The following is a 20893-nucleotide window of genomic DNA, read 5'->3' on the forward strand; positions in this document are numbered from 1 at the left end:
TAGGGGAGGATGGGGGTGTTGCCTGAAAACCCAGCAGAGGAGCGTGTAGCATGGCAGGGAGGGAAGACTTGGCTGAGGAGCACGGTAGCACATACAGAGACGTGTGGGGAGGCGACAGGGGCTTGTACAGCATCAGGCGAGAGCCCCAATCGAGCTGGCTTTGAGTAAGGCCCCACTAAAGCTACAGCAGCCTCTGCCTCGAAGGAGGCGCGCCTCACACAGACCAAACACCACTGCTCAGAAGAAAGAAGACAGTTTATTAAAAAATAAGTTAGCACAAACACAGCCTAGAGCACAGAGCACCAAGGGAAGCAGCCAGAACCTCTGCCCAAGAAATTTAACAAAGACTGATTTTTAAACAACCTTTAGGGTGCCCTCCCCTACCCCAAGTCGGCTGCCCCACTGTGCCCAAAGGAGTCCTGAGTTCCTGGGGCCTCGCTAATGGAGCAAGGGAGAAACGGTGACTGCCCCAGACAAAGCACCACTCCTGCCCCCTATGCCTCACCGCAGACCCTAGCAAGCCAGAAGGGTAACACCAGCATCTAAACCATTGTGAATAAAAAAGGGAGCAACCCCATGTTCCTCCCCGGAAACCTACCCACTCATGCCCCGCCTCAATGCTCCCACAGTCCTGGCCAAATGCATCCACCCATGCCTCGATCCATGTCCCCACCCACGTGTGCTGTACACAGAGGCACACATGGGCCTTTGCACCGCTCTTTCCCCCTCTTCCCAGCCACGAGAGCAGCAATCAGACTGACGGACAAGCTTGTGTCTCTGCGTGTGCCTGGGCGGTGTGCGTGCTCGCACTGGAGTCTGTTTCGCGCCCTGAGCACACCGCGCACTACTGCGCCTTCTTCCCCTCTGTGAGGTGGCCATTCAGACAGTTGCCATTCAGATGCACGGAACTGACACTCTTTCCACGGTACCACACAATGGCTTTGGACAGAGCATAGGCAGCGCCGGCCAGACAGAGAAGGAAGAGAGCAAGGATATCCAGGCAGAAGTACTCGTAGAAGGAGAGGTCGTAGACGGCTGGGCGAAGGTACGGCGCTCCGTCGTGGCGGAGGACGTACTCCAGCCAGTACACCGTGCGGTTCAGAGCGTGCATAGGCGTGTCTCGGTGCAGGGCCGAGATCTGCTTGGCTGCTTTATTGTAGCTGCAAGACAGGAAGCAAAAAAGTAAAAGAAGTCACCCACTGTTATTTCACAGTCACTTCTCTGGGTAGAACAGCCCCTTCTGACTCATGACGGGCCCGAAGCCTACAAGGAACCAAGCAGCCTCAATTCCCACCTCTCATGAGCAGGCTCTAGATCTGTTCCCCAGGTCCTTACAATCACCGTCACTGATAGTTTTACTCCTGTTAGCCCTGCAGAGCTGATGCAGCTAAGGCCATGCCAGCCAGAGTCTGTTCTGCCTCACGCATCATGAGCGGGGTGAAAATTCTAGCTAAATTCTAGTGATGGGATCTTGGTAACAGGCATCACTGTCAGGGGCTTGAAGGACCCGGCTGGATTCTCACATCCTAGTGGGAGCAGGCAGGTGGCAGAGGCCCTTTTCTGACCCTGGGCCTGATCCCGCATAGTGCCAAGCACCCTGACGTCAACAGCAGTTGAGAGTATGTAGTAATTTAAGGGAGCGGGCCATGTGACAGCACTTCAAACACAGGATCCTGCCAGGTCCTCTCAGGAGCATTCTAGCCAGTATCACCCAGAAGTCACTCGCTGGCCCAAGGATCTTAAAAAGCAGGTGAAGAATTGTATCTTGTACATACAAGCCTTAGCACTGTCTGTGTTTACTGGTCTCTGCATAAAGCTAGTTTGGGCATGACCAAGCAGATTGCAAGGTGAGGACTTCGGTGGACCCGATAACATGCTGCTATTGAAAGGGGAAGAGTTTTGAGCAGCAGCATCTCAGGGACCATTCCAAGGGAAACTCAAACAAAACCAGATCAGTTTCCCTTTCACCGTAAAGACGGGCAGACCTGTGGTTTTGGCTGCTGCCGGCATCAGTCTTAAAGCTCAGAAGGCACTGGAGTGTCCAGGCAAGTGAGCGACGCACCTGGTGGAACCACTGCTTGAGCCAATTGTTATGGGATCCCAAAAGGAGGATGCATCCAACTGTTCATCTGCTCCCATTTAACCCAACAGCTCCATCACTCAGAGAGCCTCACCTGGGCTTAGAGAGAACGGTGACTATGGCCTGGTAAAGGTCCTCTTCACTTACTCGGCTCCAGTCCATGAGAATCCCCATCCCTTTTGCCTGAACTCTTGTCATGATGTCGAACTGGTCCCCATAGAAAGGGAACCCCACAACCGGCACTCCGTGATAAATTGCCTCAAATATGCCATTCATCCCGCAGTGGCTGACGAAGGCTTTCACATTGGGGTGACCTACAGAGAAGCAAGAGACAGTGACCCCCCAGCAGATGCCCCAGTTTGCCCAAGTCTCTCCAAACAAACACTTGCTGTACTCGTACAGATTTGGGAGAAACAGGGCATATCTTTGGGATAGAAGGAGGGTGTGGAACCCTGAAGGACCCCACCATCTCCTGCCATGACAGTGAGCTGGTTAGAACCTGTAGGAGCAGAAGGGGCAGAGGTTGGTTCCACTAGACAAGGAAGCGATTGCCTTCTGATCAGAGGTGCTCTGGATGACACACACTACAGTGGCATTTTCTTTGCTCTGGTTGTGAGCAAAACTCTGAATTATGGTATTTCTCTCCGTCTTACCTAGCAGGTCATTCTGGGGCAGCCACTCCATCATCAGCGTATTCTCACCCAGGTTATTTGGCTTCTGACCAAAGTATCTGCCAGAAAAAACAGAGAAGGGAAACCAAGAGAAAACAGACTGAGCTGGAATCACCCCTGGAAGCCCCAATCCCCACCAAACTACATCCTGAGAGAAAGGCGCCCCCTCACCTCCACACAACCCTCTGTGGAAGGCGTGCAAATGCCCCAGCCATCTTCTCCACCAAGTTGCTCGGGAGTGCTCGGATCCCAATGCCAAAGGAGACAACGACAACACCGGCATCCGCAGCTTCCACCCAGAGGCGCAGGCCCTGCAGGTGAACACATACAGCTGTGCCTCACAGCCTATCCTCCAGAGGGCTCAGACACCTCACCACCACCACCATGGGAAAGCCCTCTCTTCAGAGGGGGAAGCGTCACGCATCAGTACCTGTAGAGCTTCAGTTTTCATGGACACGATCTGGCTATAAAGAACGCCTTCCCCCACCGAACCCCGCACAAGGTGGTCTCACTGAGCTGGCAAATGGTTCTAGAAAACAGCTGTGTTTTCGGATCATAGCTTTGCCAGGCAAGAGCAAAGTTACCTGGGCTCTGGTCAGCCTCTCTGCCGGTGTTGGAAACTATCAAGAAAGCCAGTTTCATTATACTGCTTTGGAAAGCTCTGAGCAGCAGGAGTGAGGACTGGTGAGGAGGACCCCAAAAATACAGGCCCAGGCCTGGATAGGAGTGGAGACGTGTCCTCTTCTAGAAACCAGGCAGGTCTGGAAGGGATGTGAGGTGAACTGGGCACTTTCTCCATCTCACCATCAGAAAGGACTCACTAGCCAGATGCAGATATGAAAGGAGCCCCTGAAGCAGCATCTAGGGACAGCACCTGACAGAAATCCCTGCAACGCCTCTCTCCCAGCAGCTGGCAATGGCTGCGGATCTCAGGGTCTCATTAGGATTTTGCGGATGGGAAGCGTCCAACCTTGTCTTTAGTACCTACCGCTGACTAATTGATTTAGTCCTTCAGGCCCAGATCCTCAAAAGCAGCAGTTCTCAAACTTTTGTATTGGTGACAATAAAATTGGTGACTTTTGTATTGAGTGTGACCCCCTTTATAAATTGAAAACACTTTTAAATCTATTTAACACCGTTATAAATGCTGGATGCAAAGCGGGGTTTGGGGTGGAGGCGGACAGCTCGCGACCCCCCATGTAATAACCTCGTGACCCCCTGAGGGGTCCCAACCCCCAGTTTGAGAACCCCTGCTTAAAAGGTATTTAGTCTCCTAACCTCCACTGGTTTTGAGGATCTGGGCCCCAGTTACTAAGTGCAGGCAGTGGGGCGGGAACTACAGGTGCTGCCGCACCCCTGGCTTGATGATGTAATAACAAACACCAAATACATTATTTTCATCATTGGCACCCCCACTATAAAAATTGTCCCAGCACTCCTGGGTGTAGGTAGGTTTTCCAGGCTGCCAAAAGGCTCTGTGTGCACACACACACAGGCACACACTCCTGACTCTCTTTAACAAAGGGAATTTAGCCAGCTGGCTCATTATGAAGTTGCAGTAGCAAACACAGGGAACCACTTTTCCCTTATCACACTGATTTGGACTGATCCCAGTTCTTATCTCCACCTCCTTAGGTTTCCCATGGCTCTTCTCCTAAATTTGGAGGATTTCAGGGGAAGGTTTTCAAAACCACCTCGAGGTAGGGGATGTCCAATTCCCATCAAACACCTTTGAAAAATCTCACTCTAACCTCCAACGTCCTTAAAAACAAATATTGACAAGGCCTTGCCTAAGATGTAAGAGGGAAATTTCCCCCCCCTCCAGTTTTCAAAAATAAATAAAAGGGGCTGTGTCTGTGAGGGAAGATTGCGGGGCGGGGGGGGAACAGCTTCATCATTTGCCTTCAAAAAGGCCTATTGTCAGAGTATGATGTGTCAGCAGGTGAAAAGATCTATTTTCTTTCAACAGTGAAAAGAGCTGTTCTCATACAATATCTGACCCTTTAAGACCCCTGACAAGTGCTGGTTGGGTTTTAACCCTTTCTTGATAGCGTGGGTCATTCTGTCAGCAAGAAGGTCAGAGATTAAATTAAATGATTGGAGATTCTCCTGAATGTCAGGAAAGGTTTTCTTCTGGAGGTGCAACTGTCTGTAAAACCTACATTTTTAAAGAAACAGGAAATTCTGGGTATTTAAGAAGTAGCTATAAGTCCTGTAAATAGATAAATTACCCACATTATTATAATAAAAACCCAACATCAGAAGTTCAGGAATTTCATCATTAAAGCTCTCTCTGGAAACGCAGCCAACCTTGTATCAATGCCCACCCACGCACCAAGAATATCCTATATTAACACAAATACTAATCCACATTTCCAGCACAGACCACAAACTCTCAGCTACCTTAAATACAATAAGGATATAAAGAACCGGAGCTACTGGGATTGCTTCCATACTAGGTCATCAGGGTTTGGGCCCCAGTTCAAAATGGAAATAGCTTAATCTACATGCAGATCTACAAATCACAGAATATCAGGATTGGAAGGGACCTCAGGCGATCATCTAGTCCAACCCCCTGCTCAAAGCAGGACCAATCCCCAATTTTTGCTCCAGATCCCTAAATGGCCCCCTCAAGGATTGAGCTCACAACGCTGGGTTTAAGCAGGCCAATGCTCAAACCACTGAGCTATCCCTCCCACCAAATGACTTTCTCTCCTCAGCCCTAGCATCTTACAACCCAGATGCAAACAGCTGAACCAACCATCTCACCTCTTAACCCTTTGAGCACAGCATCTCACAGCCAGTATTCCACTACAGGTCAAGTCCTGCAAGATGCTGGGCATATGGCTGATCCAGAATAGGATGCTTAAGTACACCAGTAATCCCATGCAAGGCAACCGGACAACTCACATTTAAAGGTAAGCATGTGCTTTAGTGCTTTGCTGGATTTGGCTCAGCACCTGGCAGGATTGGCCCCAGGTCTCATCCACCCTCTGATATATACATGGGGTGTTCCGAACTGTTTCTGTAGCCTCTGTATGTTACTCAGGCACTATGAGGAAGGGTTGTTACCCACAGGGGCAGAGTCAAGTGGAACCTTTATTCCAAAGTTCTCAATTTAAAAAGAGTGTTGCACCTAACATTCTACCACTCATAATTTCATGGATATTTATCCACAATCTTAACCAAGCCTGTCATCTGAGACTGGCATTTTGTCTCAGTTTCAATCCATTGACTGAGTGTGGGGACCCCTCGGCAAGCCAGGCCACATTAGCCTGTTCTCGCTGAACATTTCCAGCACTCCTCCAAATAGCAGAGCTCCACCAGTGGTAGCAGCTATGGGAGCTCTAGTGTAGACAGGGCTCCTGACGCTCAATTCCAATTGCAGGGAAGTGTCACAGGGGAAACTGAGCACAGGGGAAACTGAGGAGCAAAGTCTGGCCTTCAGAATCTAGTACTGGTGATGCTACATAGGAACAGCCATACTGGGTCAGACCCATGGCCCACCTAGCCCAGCATCCTGTCTTCCGATGGTGGCTGGTGACAGACGCTTCAGAGGGAAAGAACAGAACAGGGAAATTTTGAGTGATCCATCATTTGTCACTGCGTCCCTGCTATTTGCGGGGCTGGCAGCTGTGGGATGGGAGAAACTTCTTTTAACTTGTAAATGGAACAGATTCAATGTGGGATCAGAGCGAGAATGAGCAGGGAGCCTGTGCAATGATCTTTTTTAGAAAAAGGTCACTTATGGAGGCTGGGAGGATTGAGGGAAAAGGATTAAAAGGAAAACCTGGGGAGGCTTCAAAGACTGGTGAAGCAACAGGACAACAGAGAGGAGACTGCTCAGTTCAGAGCCCAGAAGAAGTCAATATTGGGCTTTTCCCAGGTCGGGATAGGTACTGTCATTGCCAGTGCAGAACTCCCCAGCATTGTCGGATGGAGGCAGCATTACAGGTTCCAGACATGCGATGGGGGACCCAAAACTGCATCCCATCTCCCCCTCAACCCCAATACACACACTTGTGAACTGCATAGAGATGCCATACAGGTTTCATGGCCTGTTGCACAATTTGTGAAGTTCACCGGTGCTGATCAGGTTCCTCAAGGGAAGAGACACCTTGGACTGATCTCTGATCACAGCCCATAGACGCCCTAGCCAGCACCAGAAAAGTTAACCTCAGAACTCTAAAGCCAGCAGCCCCTGTAAGCAGCCCCTCCTCCTGTACTTACCACAGGAAGTGGCTTTTCAGGCTCAGCGAGGATTCCCCCAGTGAAAATGACATGGGGGAGCGTGGGCCTGGGAAAGTCTAACACCACATCGTTGCACAGGAAGAAGAGGCTTGTCCCATAGACAAGCTCCAGCATGGACTTCTGCGGCTCCACCCCATGTTTCTGCATGAGGCGGTCGAACTTGGGCAGGATGACCAGCTTGGTGGCGATGCGAGTGATCATGTAGACCAGGAGATTCCAAGTCCGGCCCACCAGCCCCATCCTGTCCGTCATCAGGGAGTTGAACTCGGGGACATAGGCGACAGGGGAAGTGGCACCGATCTCAGCTGGGTACCAGAAGCCGGTGGAGATCACAGCATATTTGATGCCAAGGAGGTGGGCCAGAATGAAGCCACACATCTCGTTGGGGTCTACCAAGAACAAGTCAAAGCCTTCACCCCGGAGCTGCTGCAGGAGGGCTGCATCCCCCAGCACTAGATCACAGTTTTCTAAATACTTTTCCAGGAAGGAGAAGATCTCCAGGGAGGTTTTCTTCCCCTGGAAGACACGCTTTATCTTCTCTTGCACCCAGGCATCTGCACTCTCTGTGCTGAAGATCCCCCTGTATGTTTGCACTCGGAGGCCTGGCAGGAAGGGCTCAGATTCCCGACCCTCATGGAGGAGAAGCGTGGCATTGTGACCCCGGTCGTTCAGTGCCTCCGCCACCCGCATGAAGACCCGGAGGTGGCTGTCGAAGACGATGGTGGGCATCACCAGCACCTTGGCACCATGGCAACAGTCCAGACTGAAAGTGGCCACCATGAGGAGGACAGCAACAGGGTGCGGTGGCAGCCTCATCTCCATCGCTGCAGAGAGAGAAATGGGCAGTTACTGACCGACTCGTGCTGTAGGTCCTAGACACTTCCTCTGTGGGCTGTGGAGAAGGGAAGGTGCCCTGTGTGGTCACCACCTACTGATGGAGACTTTCCACAGGTAAGGTCACACGTTTAATATGACTCAGGCTTCTCCATGCACTACTTCCCTCTCTTCCTCCTCATCTGTTTCTGTGTTCTGTAGTTTCCCCACAAAGAGGCCCTAAGTGGATTTCCCCTGCCTCTTCCCTCACAGCTACTTTTTAAAGCCTGGGGCTGCTCTGGAAAAGCAGCACTTTCCCTCACAGCAGACCAGCTCCCTGGGTGTGTCTGATAAGTCTTTACCGCAGTTTACACACGGGCAGAGCCAACGCAGCTCGGCGAGGAAGCTGGATTCTACCCCGGCTTATGTACCAACCGGCTTGTTTACAAAGCTCCAGTCCGTGACGTCCTGCTGAAAGGACAGCGGGCTCACAGAGGCTGTGCCGACGGCACAGTCTGGCCTGCAGTTCCTTTATTACCGGTGATGATGCACATGGGGGAAGCACTCGGCTCGCCCCTCAGATCCCAGGCCGCTACGACTCAACTGAACAAGGCTGAGACCGAACATGCGTTCGGCCTGTTTCCCAGAGAGGAGCTGCACTCGAAGGAGAGAGCACTAAGCAGTGAGAGTCCTGACTGTAGAGAGCAGAGAGGGTGCAAGATTGTGGCCCGACCAGGCCTGCTCACAGGGCGACTGAGCCTTGGCACAGTTTGAATGTCTGAGGAGCCGCGTAGCAGCTTCTCCTGTGGCCCTTGGAACACCAAAAAGGGGGGGAGATTGTACAGCTCGCTGGAGGAAGGGGAAAGCCAGCTGTGGTAGGAGCAGCAGAAGGGGCCCACAGGGCTTGCCACTGTGGGAGGACACATAAAGCCATGACTGCAATACATCATTCCCAAGACACCCCCTCCCGCAGGGAACGCCTTCATATTGCTATATAATTCCCAACTGGAAGCAAAGTTCTGCACAGTGCCACTGCACAAATCCAGGGGCATCACCACATCACTGGAAACCAGCGTGCCTCAAGACATGGGGCCTTGGCCAAAGCTTACGTTCTGGGAGAGGGGACCCTATCTGGGAACGTTCACAAGCAAGTGACTGTCCTGAGGCAGATCCAGCGCAGAGGCTTGGGAGGAACGTGCCCTCAGACATGTTGCAAACAGAATAGAAAAGATGGGATTTTTGATTGTTTAGATTCCTGCCCTCATTCACACCCACCAACCCCCATGGAAATCAGTGGAGCTGCAGGGTCGTGACAGAGCAGAAGTTGGCCGAAGATCTTGCCCAGGTCTCACACACTAACTTGATCAACACCCTCTCTCTCCCCCCCACCCCAAAAAAAGAGGCAAACAAACAAGCCCCTGCTAAATGCAACCTTCTTCCAACTCTGGTGCCACCTAATAAGGCTGCGTGCTGAAAGGGGAATGCAGCCCAGAAAGGTGAAGGGGATGTGGGGATGGGAAATTCTCATGCCAATGTTCCCTGGCCAACTTCCGTCAGCAACACAGGACTACAACAGCCCATTTCAGAGAGCCTCAGCAGCTGCTTGCCAGGACCCTTCCCTGGCACCATGCCACACAGATGCAACTGGTGGGGAATTATCACAACTCCACTCTGGAAAGCGCTTTGAGGGGAGACAGCTGTGGTGACTGCACAGGGGAAAATTAAATGTTTGCTTGGAGGAGGGGGAAGGAAGAGGATTAGGTTGGGAATGGAGGAATTGCAGGAGTGGGGCTCCCACGAGGTCCACAGAGCGAGGAAGGTGCAGATACTACAGGGGAGCTTGGACAGGCACACGGTAAAGCCAGAGGATGGGGGCTGCACCACGGACCTGTGCAAGGGACTGAAAGGAGACGTTTAGAGAAGTTACAGATCCCCACACCACGTCCTACTCCCTCGCTTACCTGTGCCTTACTGAACGAAAGGGGCTCTTCTCTCCTGGCAGAGGCCGCTGCAGACTCTGGGGTAGAGCTGCAGAAGAGAGGACAAATGACAGTCAGCAAAATGACAGGGCAGCATCCCCTCACCCAGGAAATGAAGCCACCTGATCCTCAACTCACTGGGCTACAGCATCCCATCCAGAGCCCCGATTTCCCTATGGAACACCAGGAGAAGGAGGATCAGTCAGCCAAGGAGTCATGTCAATTTTGCCAAGCCAGAGCAAGGCTCCTTCCAGTCTGCCACGCAAAAGCACTGGGGATACTTTCTGAGAAGACTCTGCAGACACTGGGGTTGGGAAGGGAGGTTTGGTTAGAGGGGAGGGTGTGTGAACGTGAGCTTGTGGAGCCTGGGCTGGACAAGCATCTTGGAGAACATGCAGGGAGGGCTGGGAGAGAGGGTGAGTTTTCTGAGGGCGTGTATGGGGAGAACAGGTCAGAGGGGGAGTATAACTTGAGGAGGGGACTAGAGTGACGTGAGTTGCCATTTAAATCAAGGAAATGCAAGACATGGTTTTTTAGACACACTGATACTCCTTTGTCTGTCTTGTCTCCTGAGATAGCTCTGTAAGGCAGGGACAAACAGCCTTGTACAGCCCCGAGTACAAGGGAGCCCTGATCTCTGGGACGACCCAAATAAATAAGCTTTTGGTGCGAATGTCAGAGCAGGGGACTGTTGCTGACCCAGTGCCTTGCTGGTGGTGCTGGCATCCCCTCTTTGGGCGACTCAATCCCTAGCAATGCGGGGAGCAGCATCCAGACCCAGGAATCTCCCATCTCTCCACAAGCCCTTCAGCGAGGCATGATGGGATCTACCAGAATCCTCTCCTTCTCCCTGAGTTGGCCCCATATGTTCCCACCTGACGGATACTCTTCCACCCCCTCACAACTGCCTCAACTCTCCCCTCCCCATGTTCTCAGGATGGCCTTGGGTTGGGAACTGACTGCAGCCCACAGTGCAAGTGGGACTAGGCTTAGAGCACAAAGGCACGTCTTAGGCTTCCCACTAACTGCATCTATGGAACCCCTTCTATCTGTACCATGCACATCACTGCAGCATCGGAGTGCCTGACAACCAGTCCTCGCAGCTGGAGTCATGGCTGCAGGTACCCACTCCCCAATCCTCACTCTGCAGGCTGGATGGTAAGATTTGACAAGTTCAGTGCTGGGAGCCTGGGGTGGGGGTGTCAGAGGGGAGGGGGGTCTGGTGGGGGTGGGTGGGAAAGGGAGCCCAGCCCTTTTTCTGACTGATGAGCTGGGATGCTCTATAGCAAAGGGCCAGGGTGCGGATATAGGAAAGGGTCCGTGCCACTTTCTCCACAGTTCAGGTCTCTTCTCCCTGTCCAGTCGTGTTCACCCCACACACCCCATTATTTTCCCTCCACTCCTCTCTCCCTGCCCAGCCGTCTCAGACATGGATCCCATGCGCACCGGCCCAGGCAATCCCCTCCCCTCTACAAGACTAAGACACCCCACCAGCTCAGTCCCATCCTTCCCCCTTCCAGCATCCCACTGGCCCTGGAGATGCAAGAGTAGAGGGACCAGCTTGTTCTGCTAATCCAGATTAACCCCACTCCTGCCTGGATTCCGAGCCTGCTGCCTGCAGGGACTTCTGATGGATCAGCCGCCCGCCCGCTAGGGACAGCCAGGTGTATCGCAGCCATTGAAGCTGCAAGGAGTCTCCTACTGGCAGCAGATGGTACTGCACCCTGCACACGAGAACCATTACAGTAGACCTGGAGGAGAGCTGTGGGGCTTGAAAGCTTGTCTCTATCACCAACGGAAGCTGCTCTAATAAAAAAATAGTACCTCACCCTCCTTGTCTTTCAGTCTATAGCGAGGCTAGCGCCGGGGGCCCTATTGAGGGGGCCCAACACATCAGTCCAGGTCTGTACTGCACATAGGCCAGTAGGAACAGATTCCAACAGGGAATGCAAGGAAAAAGGAGGAGATCACTGTGACTTCATGAGAGATTGCTTTCAATAAGGTAATTAAAACAAATCTATACAGGAAACAGAAAAAAACGCACCTAAAACACCCCGCTAACGCTTGCGGGGAAAAAAAAGCAACAAAAAGCAGAATGAGTTAGAGCGAGCCAAAATGGGTAATATGAAGGGCTCACCATTTGTTGTAACTGGGACGAATTCTTTGGCCTATGTTACACAGGAGGTCAGTCTAGACAACCATCTTGGTCCCTTCTGGCTGTAAAATCTTTGAATCTATAATACTGTCAATGCCTGTCCTGCCTCCCTATATAAGGTTAAAGATGAAAGAGGAAGTCCCTTCTCGGTGTATAGGATAATAACCAAAACCCCATACCCTAAGATGACAAGCTGTGAAATCTGAGCCCCACAGATTGACAAATCCTCCCTTCCCCTCCCCTCCCCCCACAATGACACAGAGCCCATACATGACAGGTCACAATGTAAAACTGCCTTTGTTTCTTCATGAAATTTTACCACTTCAGGACTAAGCCTTGTGGCATACCTGGGATGCCAGCAACATTCCAACACCAAATCAATCCGTTGCTCCAGGGACATGTAGAAAAATCTCTCTCATCATTCGCAAAAAGAAAAGGAGTACTTGTGGCACCTTAGAGACTAACCAATTTATTTGAACATAAGCTTTCGTGAACTACAGCTCACGACTACAGTCAAAGATAAAGGCAGAAGGAGAGGTTGCCCAGAGGTCAGATTTTTATTGGGAGTAGTAAACTATTACCTGGAGGTTTTGTTTACCTCTCTATTTTCCTATATTCACTACATCTCTGACCGTTAAGCTTTGTCTACACAGGAAAATTGTACCAATTTATCTTAATTCATTTAGGAACTGATGTCAGTCAGTATGTCCATGAAAGGGGGCTGCACCCTCTTATTTCATCCTACTATTGGTTTAGCTTGAATCAATTAAAAAATTTAAAGGGACAAGGTAATCTAGACCAGGGGATATTATTACATTCGAGACACTTCCTCCCCCTACCTCTCCCAGTGCCAAAAAGTCCATAAAAATCATAGGACTGGAAGGGACCCCAATAGGTCATCTGGTCGAGTCCCCAGCACTGAGGCAGGACTAGGTGTTATCCATTCTAGACCATTTGTGACAGGTGTTCGTCTAACCGGTTCTTAAAAACCTCCAATGATGGAGATTCAACCACTTCCCTAGGTAATTTGTTCCAGTGCTTAACTATCCCGACAGGAAGCTTTTCCTAATGTCCAACCTAAAGCTCCCTTGCTGCAATTTAAGTCCATTACTTCTTGTCTGGTCCTCAGTGGAAAAGGAGAACAATTTTTCTCCCTCCTCTTTTTCTGTACTTGCCCCCCCCCCCCTCAAGTCTTCTCTTCTCCAGACTAAACAAACCCAAATTTTTTCAACCTTCCCCCATAGGTCATGTTTTCTAGACCTATAATAATTTTTATTGCTCTCCTCTGAACTTTCTCCAATTTGTCCCCATCTTTCCCAAAATGTGGTGCCCACAACTGAACACAGTACTGCAGCTAAAGCCTTATCAGTGCTTAGTAGAGCCGAAGAATTACTTCTCGTGTCTTTCCTTCTCACAACACTCCCGCTGATACATGCCAGAATGATGATCAAATTGAGAACCTGTTTTGGTCAGCCTAGATATTACTACACCTTTTAAAGTGCAGCTCTGAACCAGCAGAATGGAGGAAAGGAACAGCCTATCCAAGAATAAGCAGAAAAGTGAACTACAAAGCAAAATAAGGCCCCTTTAGATTTTTGATACAGAACAAGTTTTTTTCCGGCTGGTTTCAAATCAGCTTTTGGCTTCTCTGTTTCAGTGCACAGATTCCGAGGAAGAATTTGGCCATGCCAGTTCTCACGAAGTGAGGGGGAGCGCATGGGCAGTCAGATTGCTTTGTTGGCATTGAAGCCTGTTGGCTGAGTTCACATTTCTGACACTTGGTTGGGAGGAGAGCTCTTAGAAGAAGATTCCCTACGCCCACCCCTCTAAAAGTACCACTGGGGAAAGAGCCTCTCCCAACTCTAGTTCTCCAGAGGGCTCCATAGCAAAAAGAGGTAATTCCAGAGACTTTATATACCTGATCTGTCTGAGGTTTAACAAATATACCCAAAAGAATATTTCACCTACCAGATGTAGGCTTTCCTGCTCCTTCAAAAAGTTTCCCCCCAATGCATTTACCTATAAAGGCTTCAGAAGAGCAGAATTCCTAAATGTGGAAGGTGGAAGTTCATTCCTTTCTTTCTCCAGGGCATCTGGGATGTAAATATTCCACCCGCCCACACACTTTAATGTCTAGTTCCTCAGCACCAAGAATCCCTTCTGTGCTCTGTGTGGATGAAAGGCATTGAAGCATTTCTCTCTGCTGCAGCCTGCTGTCTTTCCAACTCTTCCCCAGAGCAGGAAGGAATATCTCCCCTTTTGGTTTCCTTATTTAAATGATGGGCCGAGTGGTGCAGCACAGCTGTAGCTCATCTGAAGCCAGAAGGAAAGAAAGGACTTGTCTCAAGGATGCCAGAGGCTCTTACCTGGGTGGGAAATTAGTGTTCGCTTCTTCTCCCTAGTTTGATCCAGAAAGAGTGACTGCAGCTGCTTTCAGCAGCTTGCTAATAACAGGCTTCAGTTACTGGGCTGGTTATGGTGTGGCAGCTACCTTAAGAAAGTCACAAGTGTGGTTATCATGAGTTTGCAGAAACTGAAGCAATATGGGTAATACTGCTGTGTAAACAGGTAATAGGCTAATATTTCACTTCAGACAGGCACTTCTAGAACTAAGAGGAAACTCTAGTAAAAAGCCTCCAGGACAAAATACTGTACAGAGCACATTCTCAGGCAGGAAAGTCTAACCCACATTCACTTTTTGAACAAATATTTTTATATTTCGGTGGATTTCATCACCGCTGGGTCCAGGCCATCGTTTTACCAAGCTGGCTTAGTCAACCAGTCAGCGACACTACCTTTACGAGATTCTTAGGTGAGACTTGAACCCATGGTCCTGTAGCGTTCTGCACAAACCACTCCAGCAAAGGTCTATAGCAAAGCCAGGCTAGATTTACCCTAGCAGCAGGGGGAGATTTTAAACACAAAACTGTCACGGATATAGTCATTTCCTTATGCAGAACAGAAAAAAATATATATATATATATAAAATGAAGCACTAGAGAGAATCTATACAATAATATCCCAGAGGGTCACTCTTTGTGTCATTTTAAAGCCTAAAATGTCTGTAGAACCGACACGAAGGGGGATGGAAGCAACTACAAGCATGGTCAAGAGTTTTTTTATTCAGAATATGACCAGTTTTAATCATCACTGGGTTTCACAGTCTGCTACCATCCAATTTTTAGGTTCTCAGCCGCTTTTACTTGACAAATTACATGCATGTAGTGTACAGCTACAGTAAGGCATGCATGTACCTAGACCATTGAGATATCAGAGGTAAACTCAACCATTCACCACTCTTACTCTCTACAGCTAATTTGCATGCAACGGTTTCATTGGTTGTATGAGGGATAGTGCCACACCCGTGCACCCAACTGCAATCCGCACAAATCAACACAAGTCTCACAGCACAACCCCCTAGATACAAATCAACAGCCAGCCAGCATACACAACCAGCATACACAACTCCAAACACATAAGGCCCTTCACTGTAGCATACACCCTTATTTGCCACCCACACAAGTCCACACAACTCTCCCAGCACAACACAAACACACCCACACAACACCACATATCACTCCGAGGCCTAGAACGTCTGTAGAGTCGATGTTAGGCAATGGAAACTACTACAAGCATGGTTGAGAGTACTTTTTGACAGGTTTCAGAATAGCAGCTGTGTTAGTCTGTATTTGCAAAAACAAAAGGAGTACTTGTGGCACCTTAGAGACTAACAAATTTATTTGACCATAAGCTTTCGTGAGCTACATCATGAAAGCTTATGCTCAAATAAATTTGTTAGTCTCTAAGGTGCCACACGTCCTCCTTTTCTTTTTATTTTGAGTATCACCAGGTTTAATCATCACAGGGATTTGCTGTCTGATACTGTCCAGTTTAAGTGCTCAGATATTTCTGGCTTTTTCTTTTTTAAAAACAGGCCTTTACAAATTACACCTGGCTTTGGGATATTAGTAGGTCCCAAACAAACAAGAAAGGAACTAAATGACCAATCAGCTGAGACACTGGACTCAGAGACAAAAAGGTCTAGAAAGACAAAAAAGGACAAAAGCCTTGAAGACACACCACTTGATAGAATACTTGGAAAGTTCACACATCCAAGCAACAGGCTCAGATGAAATGTATGCTAGGATAGTAAAGGGGTTCAAGAATTTAAGTTACTGGATCACTAACAATATTTTTTTTAGAATCCATAAAGAACTAAGGAGATACTGGAGTGTCCAGTTTCAGCAAAGGAAAGACGCAATCCTATCAATTACTGCCCTGTAATTACAGCTTCTCTCTGTAGTAACACAGTGTATTTTTAAAAAAGTAATTAAACATCCTACAAGGTTATGAAACCATGAGTAGGAAGCACTGAGGATTTATAAAGAACACCACTTGCCAGACAAGCTCAACTGCTCTTCACAGGACATTACAACATTCGGACAGCAGTAGATATAGCTGAATTTTAGTGAAGCAGTTAATACTGTGTCTCAGAAAGGGTTATTCAAATTAGCTCACCAGTCTGGAAAACTGGCTGAACTACCATAAACAAAGGTTAATGAGAAATGGACTGAATAGGGAGCCATTGTCCAGGGGATGCCCTACGGATGATAAGGCCTAATCTTATTTAGTAGAGCCGAGTCAATGACAGAAGAAGAATGTTGGTGAATATCGGTTCAAATTCTAGGGTCCAGGTCCTGCAAAGACTCATGCACACGTTTAGTTCCACTGAAGTTAACGAGACTACTCCCAGGCATAAATCTTTGCAGGCTCAGGGTCTAGCTAAGTTTCGGTCTGAATGTTAAAAGTATTTTTCTGGTTACTTTTTACTACTATTAATTTTCAGGATGTTAAATTTAGTGCACGGCTATTTGTCACAAGGAAGTCTCATTGGGACATTCATAAGCGATGCCAAAGGTCATGAATTTTAGAATCAAATTCACAACTAAAATTTACACACAGCTAGTTAGGCAAGGAGTCCCTACAGACAAGAGAAACAACCCTGCCTAGTTTATCCATCTAGGATCTTAAACCACACCCTGCTCCACAGTATCTGAGTGCCTATTTATGTAACCAGCCAAGGGTGAGAACATTTCTAATCATATATTGGATTATAAACCTGGCACTTCACATCCAGAAGTATTGAAGAAATTGGTGATAATCTTGATTAGCCCATTAGAGAATTTCCCAACACCTCTGCAGAAAAACTTGCAAACTGAAAACGGGTTCAAGTTTACCAAGTTATTCAGCAGGAATTTGCCCAGATTCATTTTAGCATCTTGAGTAAGACAGAGGAGGCAGGCAACATCAGGAGAGGAGACATTTGCAGATGAAAGGAAAGGCCAAATCCCCTTTCTGTGCACTAGCAGGAAGGGGATGGGGGTGCGGAAGATGCGGACCTGGAGCTGCGTCTGCCCCTCTGCAGCAGCAGGTAAGATTCCAGGCTAAGGCTTGTAAAACAGGACCAGCTACTGTACTGGTTGGTTCACTGTAGCAGCAAAAGAGCACAGCTTGCCAGCTAACGGTAGCAGCACGTATGTGGAGGTCCCGTCATTCCCTGGGCAATGCTGCCAAAGACACCCCTGCCAACAGAGGGAACGCCACTGACTGAATGACTCTACATAGGCTCTAAGGAGCGTGAGCCGTTCGCAAATTCAGCTAGAGCAGACGGCGGCACCCAGCGGTAGCTCATCCAGCTCACACCTCGCCCACGTGCTCCGAGCTGGCTTCTACCCTCCAGCCAGCTCCAGGAGCTAGGCCTCTCCTCCAGCACCTGGAGGCTTTGAGGTCCCATCCAGAGCAGGGGCGATCCCAGCCCTGGGGCCGCGATTGGCTAGGCGGTCGGATCAGGGCCCGCACTTTGAGGGGCTGGGGGCACTCCCTTGCTGCGGCCGGGGTGGAGCCCACTAGCCTCTTTGGGCCCCCGGGAGACTAGCGCAGAGCCAGGCAGAGGGCGATCGGGGCCCGGCGGGGGGGGAGGGAGGACTAGAGGCGGAGGATTTGCCCCCCGCCACCGGCCCAGAGGGAGAACGGCCCCACGCCAGTCCACAGCGCCTCTCACCCACCTGTGCGCCTCCAAAGGCGGCCGCGGGGCTAGCTGGGTCGCGGCCGCCTCCCTCCGCCCGGCCGGGGCAGGTGCAGTAGCGGGGAGGCGCGCAGCGATGCGGCAGCTATCACTGGCATTGGCCTCCCACGCCGGCGCCTTTCAGCCCGGCCGGCCGGCACAGGCGAAGCCCGCCTCTCAGCCCACACGCCCGGCTCCCATTGGCAAGCGGAGCGGCCCGGCCTCGCCCGCGCCCCGGGCCCCCCGCTGGGAGCCTCCCGCCCGCGGGCCCCGCTAGGGGGCGGTCATGGGCCCCCGGGGATGCAGCGCCAGCTGGGGCCGAGGTGGCGCCTGCCCTCCCCTGCCGCAGCGCCGGCAGGCAGGGGGAGCCAGGCGCGGCCCCCAGGGCCAGGGGGGTGTATGTGACGGTCTCCCAGCGCCTGCACCCTTTGGAAGAGAAGGCGGCAGGTGTAGCTCGGCCCTGTGCCCGCCAGGGGGCGGAAACGGCCGCGCTGCAGTTTAGGCGTTAATCGTGCGCTGGGAGATGAGTCTGGCGCTAGCTGGGGCCATGGGGCGGCTACTTGGGGTAGGGCACCAGCAGGAGCCCCGCGCTGGTAGAGTTGATCCCTGCTCTCCTTAGGCCAGTCCTCCAGCCACCCACCCGCATAGCTCCAGAATTAGGGACAGCCCCTAAAGATTTTCAAATGAAACTGTTCTTTGCTCCCCAGGAAGCCAGGGACTAAAGGCACTACACTGTACACAACTTAGTAGACAGGCTGCTGCCTTCTGTAAACCCTTGTACTCCTGAAAGGGGTATGGCTCCCTTCCTAGGTGGATTGAACAAGACTGATCACAACATGTATATAGGAGTGGCTAAACTCTGCAGCCTTTACACCAGGGCAGTGTTCCAGCCAGCCACACATCCAAGTGGGTGGAGTTTTTCCTCCAATGATGGCTTTTTGATCATCAAAAAGCATTGAGTCCAAACATGCCTCAAAGCTGTGGGCAAAAATCTCCAGCCAGGGAAACTGTCACAGTTCAGGGCAACTGCACCTGCATTCCCTCTCGACTCCAGTCAAGGCACCCACTCAGGCTTCGGGCTCTCCAGCTATCACCGCTCTTGAGTGAAGACCTACGTTTCTTCCCCTCCTGATCAGGGTATTTTCAGGTTGCACAGCTCCCTGCCGATACAGTGAGCTCCCCAACAAAGTCACACTACCTAAGCAGGCCTGCTTTATTTCCCAGAGACAGCAAATGGTGTATTTGCCACAGTTAAATTACCACACCGTTTTCTAGTTATTTATTCTTAAGGTAAAAGCATTACAGAGAAAACAATCAAAACCTACCCATATGCTAAGAAGATCACCCCAACAAGTGCTGTGGCCAGTGAATGTCTTTCAAACCCTACCCAGCGTCTTTCTGTCACTACAAATTTGTAATTCTCTTTGCTCAGAACAAAACCTCATGAAGCGGAGAGTTACTCCTCTGTACAGTTTGGGCCTCTTGATCCTGGGAGTAGATAATTCCTAGACCAAGGTCCCATCCCCAGGGCGAAGCTTTAGAAGATCATGCTCTCCTCCGGACCTTTATGTTCCTCTCTTCCCAAGTATTTCCTAACTAACAGTTCATTTTTTAGCCCATCGTTTAAGAGAGTCCTTTGCGGCCCATAGCACTGCCCAAGGTTTACATTAATCATGGCTCCTAGGCAAGTTACACACAACCTCAAAACAAACAAACAAACATTTGCCATTTTAATGCAATGAACTCCTAGGATACTGAAACTTAGTTCAATAACGTTTGTCCAAGATATCGCAAGAAATTGCCATACCGCTCACAGATGCATTAGAGGGAAGTCCTTTCAAGTAGTATGCTCTTCCCCTCTGCATCAAGGCTGTCTTACATGTGTTCAGCTTGACCTGGTACTGATCTCGAAGCACTGAAGTACATGACATGTACGGCTGGCAGCACTTCAGCTGGTGTTATTGGACCAGCTCCCCTAATAACTTTACACCAAAATTATATGAGATGTGAGGACTGAACCTTGTAGAACTGCAGAGGTAAAGGGCTCTAGAAGTGTGTTACCCTAAAATAGCTTACCCATTCCCTTAACCTCACCACCCAATGTGTTCTTACACAGGACTCACCCACTGCAGTGTGGCTACAAGTGAGAAGAAAACATCTGTAGTTATACTATAGCACACTACAAGTGCAAAGGTGACCAGACAAAAAGTGGATACGATGTTGTGCATGCAGGTTACAGGGAACTTTGGACCCAGGCCACGTACCATAGGAAGACTGGTGTCCAGGCCCTCATCCATCCATTTCTGGACTGTGGACAGAGGGAGGGGGTCACTGAGAGGGCTCACTGGCTGCCCGGCTCTCACCACCTGGGTTGGTCCCCTGCCCCAGATGGGACTGAGTATGGCCAGCTTAGCCCCAGAGGGAAGGCACAGACAGGTGCCCCCCACCAACACTTCCACCACAGGGAGCTGCTAAGTGATGCAGCCACCATGGCGCCAGGACTGAGCTTGTGCTCAGTGGGAGAGTTCAGGGCAGCAGGGGTGAAGTCAGGCTGGCTGTTCTGAATGGGGGAGTAGAGGGAGGCTGGAGCAGAGGGGATAGAGGGGCTGGCTGCACTGCAATGGGGAGCAGGGGGCAGTTGGGGTGTCAAGCATAAGAGGGGGAGTAAGGAGAGGTACTGAGACTTGGCAGTGGGGGTGGCTGGGAAGGTAGGTCCTGGTGGCTCACTACTCCTGGCCCCAGCCTGACCATCCTGGTTCCTACGTGCTCCCCAAGAGCTGCTTCAGCCCCTTCAGATCCTGCTCTTGCCTCTGCCCAAGTCAGCACCCAGCCCTTGCCGCCCCTGCCCTGGGAATAGATTAAGTTGCGAGCAGCATGTTT

The 20893-nt window shown here is 50.3% G+C and overlaps 1 protein-coding gene across 4 annotated transcripts; it reads right to left on the bottom strand.

Moving 5' to 3' along the window:
* Window positions 1-251: 251 nt before the first annotated feature.
* Window positions 252-18370, bottom strand: LOC140914632 (2-hydroxyacylsphingosine 1-beta-galactosyltransferase-like). Of its 4 annotated transcripts, XM_073352966.1 has the most exons (8): window positions 11932-15663; window positions 11624-11811; window positions 9777-9843; window positions 6982-7826; window positions 2923-3062; window positions 2734-2810; window positions 2175-2394; window positions 252-1160 (listed from the first exon to the last, which is right to left on the bottom strand). In XM_073352966.1, the coding sequence occupies exons 4-8, from the start codon at window positions 7822-7824 to the stop codon at window positions 845-847; spliced, it is 1596 nt and encodes a 531-aa protein (XP_073209067.1). In that variant the 5' UTR covers window positions 7825-7826; window positions 9777-9843; window positions 11624-11811; window positions 11932-15663; the 3' UTR covers window positions 252-844. The 4 variants fall into 4 exon arrangements, with proteins under 4 accessions (XP_073209067.1, XP_073209065.1, XP_073209066.1 ...); XM_073352964.1 differs by lacking the exons at window positions 11624-11811; window positions 11932-15663 and adding an exon at window positions 18015-18370; XM_073352965.1 differs by having other exon boundaries at window positions 11624-15663.
* Between the last annotated feature and the right edge of the window lie 2523 nt (window positions 18371-20893).

Source organism: Lepidochelys kempii, chromosome 7, assembly GCF_965140265.1.
Source record: "Lepidochelys kempii isolate rLepKem1 chromosome 7, rLepKem1.hap2, whole genome shotgun sequence".
In the NCBI taxonomy this organism is placed as follows: Eukaryota; Metazoa; Chordata; order Testudines; family Cheloniidae; genus Lepidochelys; species Lepidochelys kempii.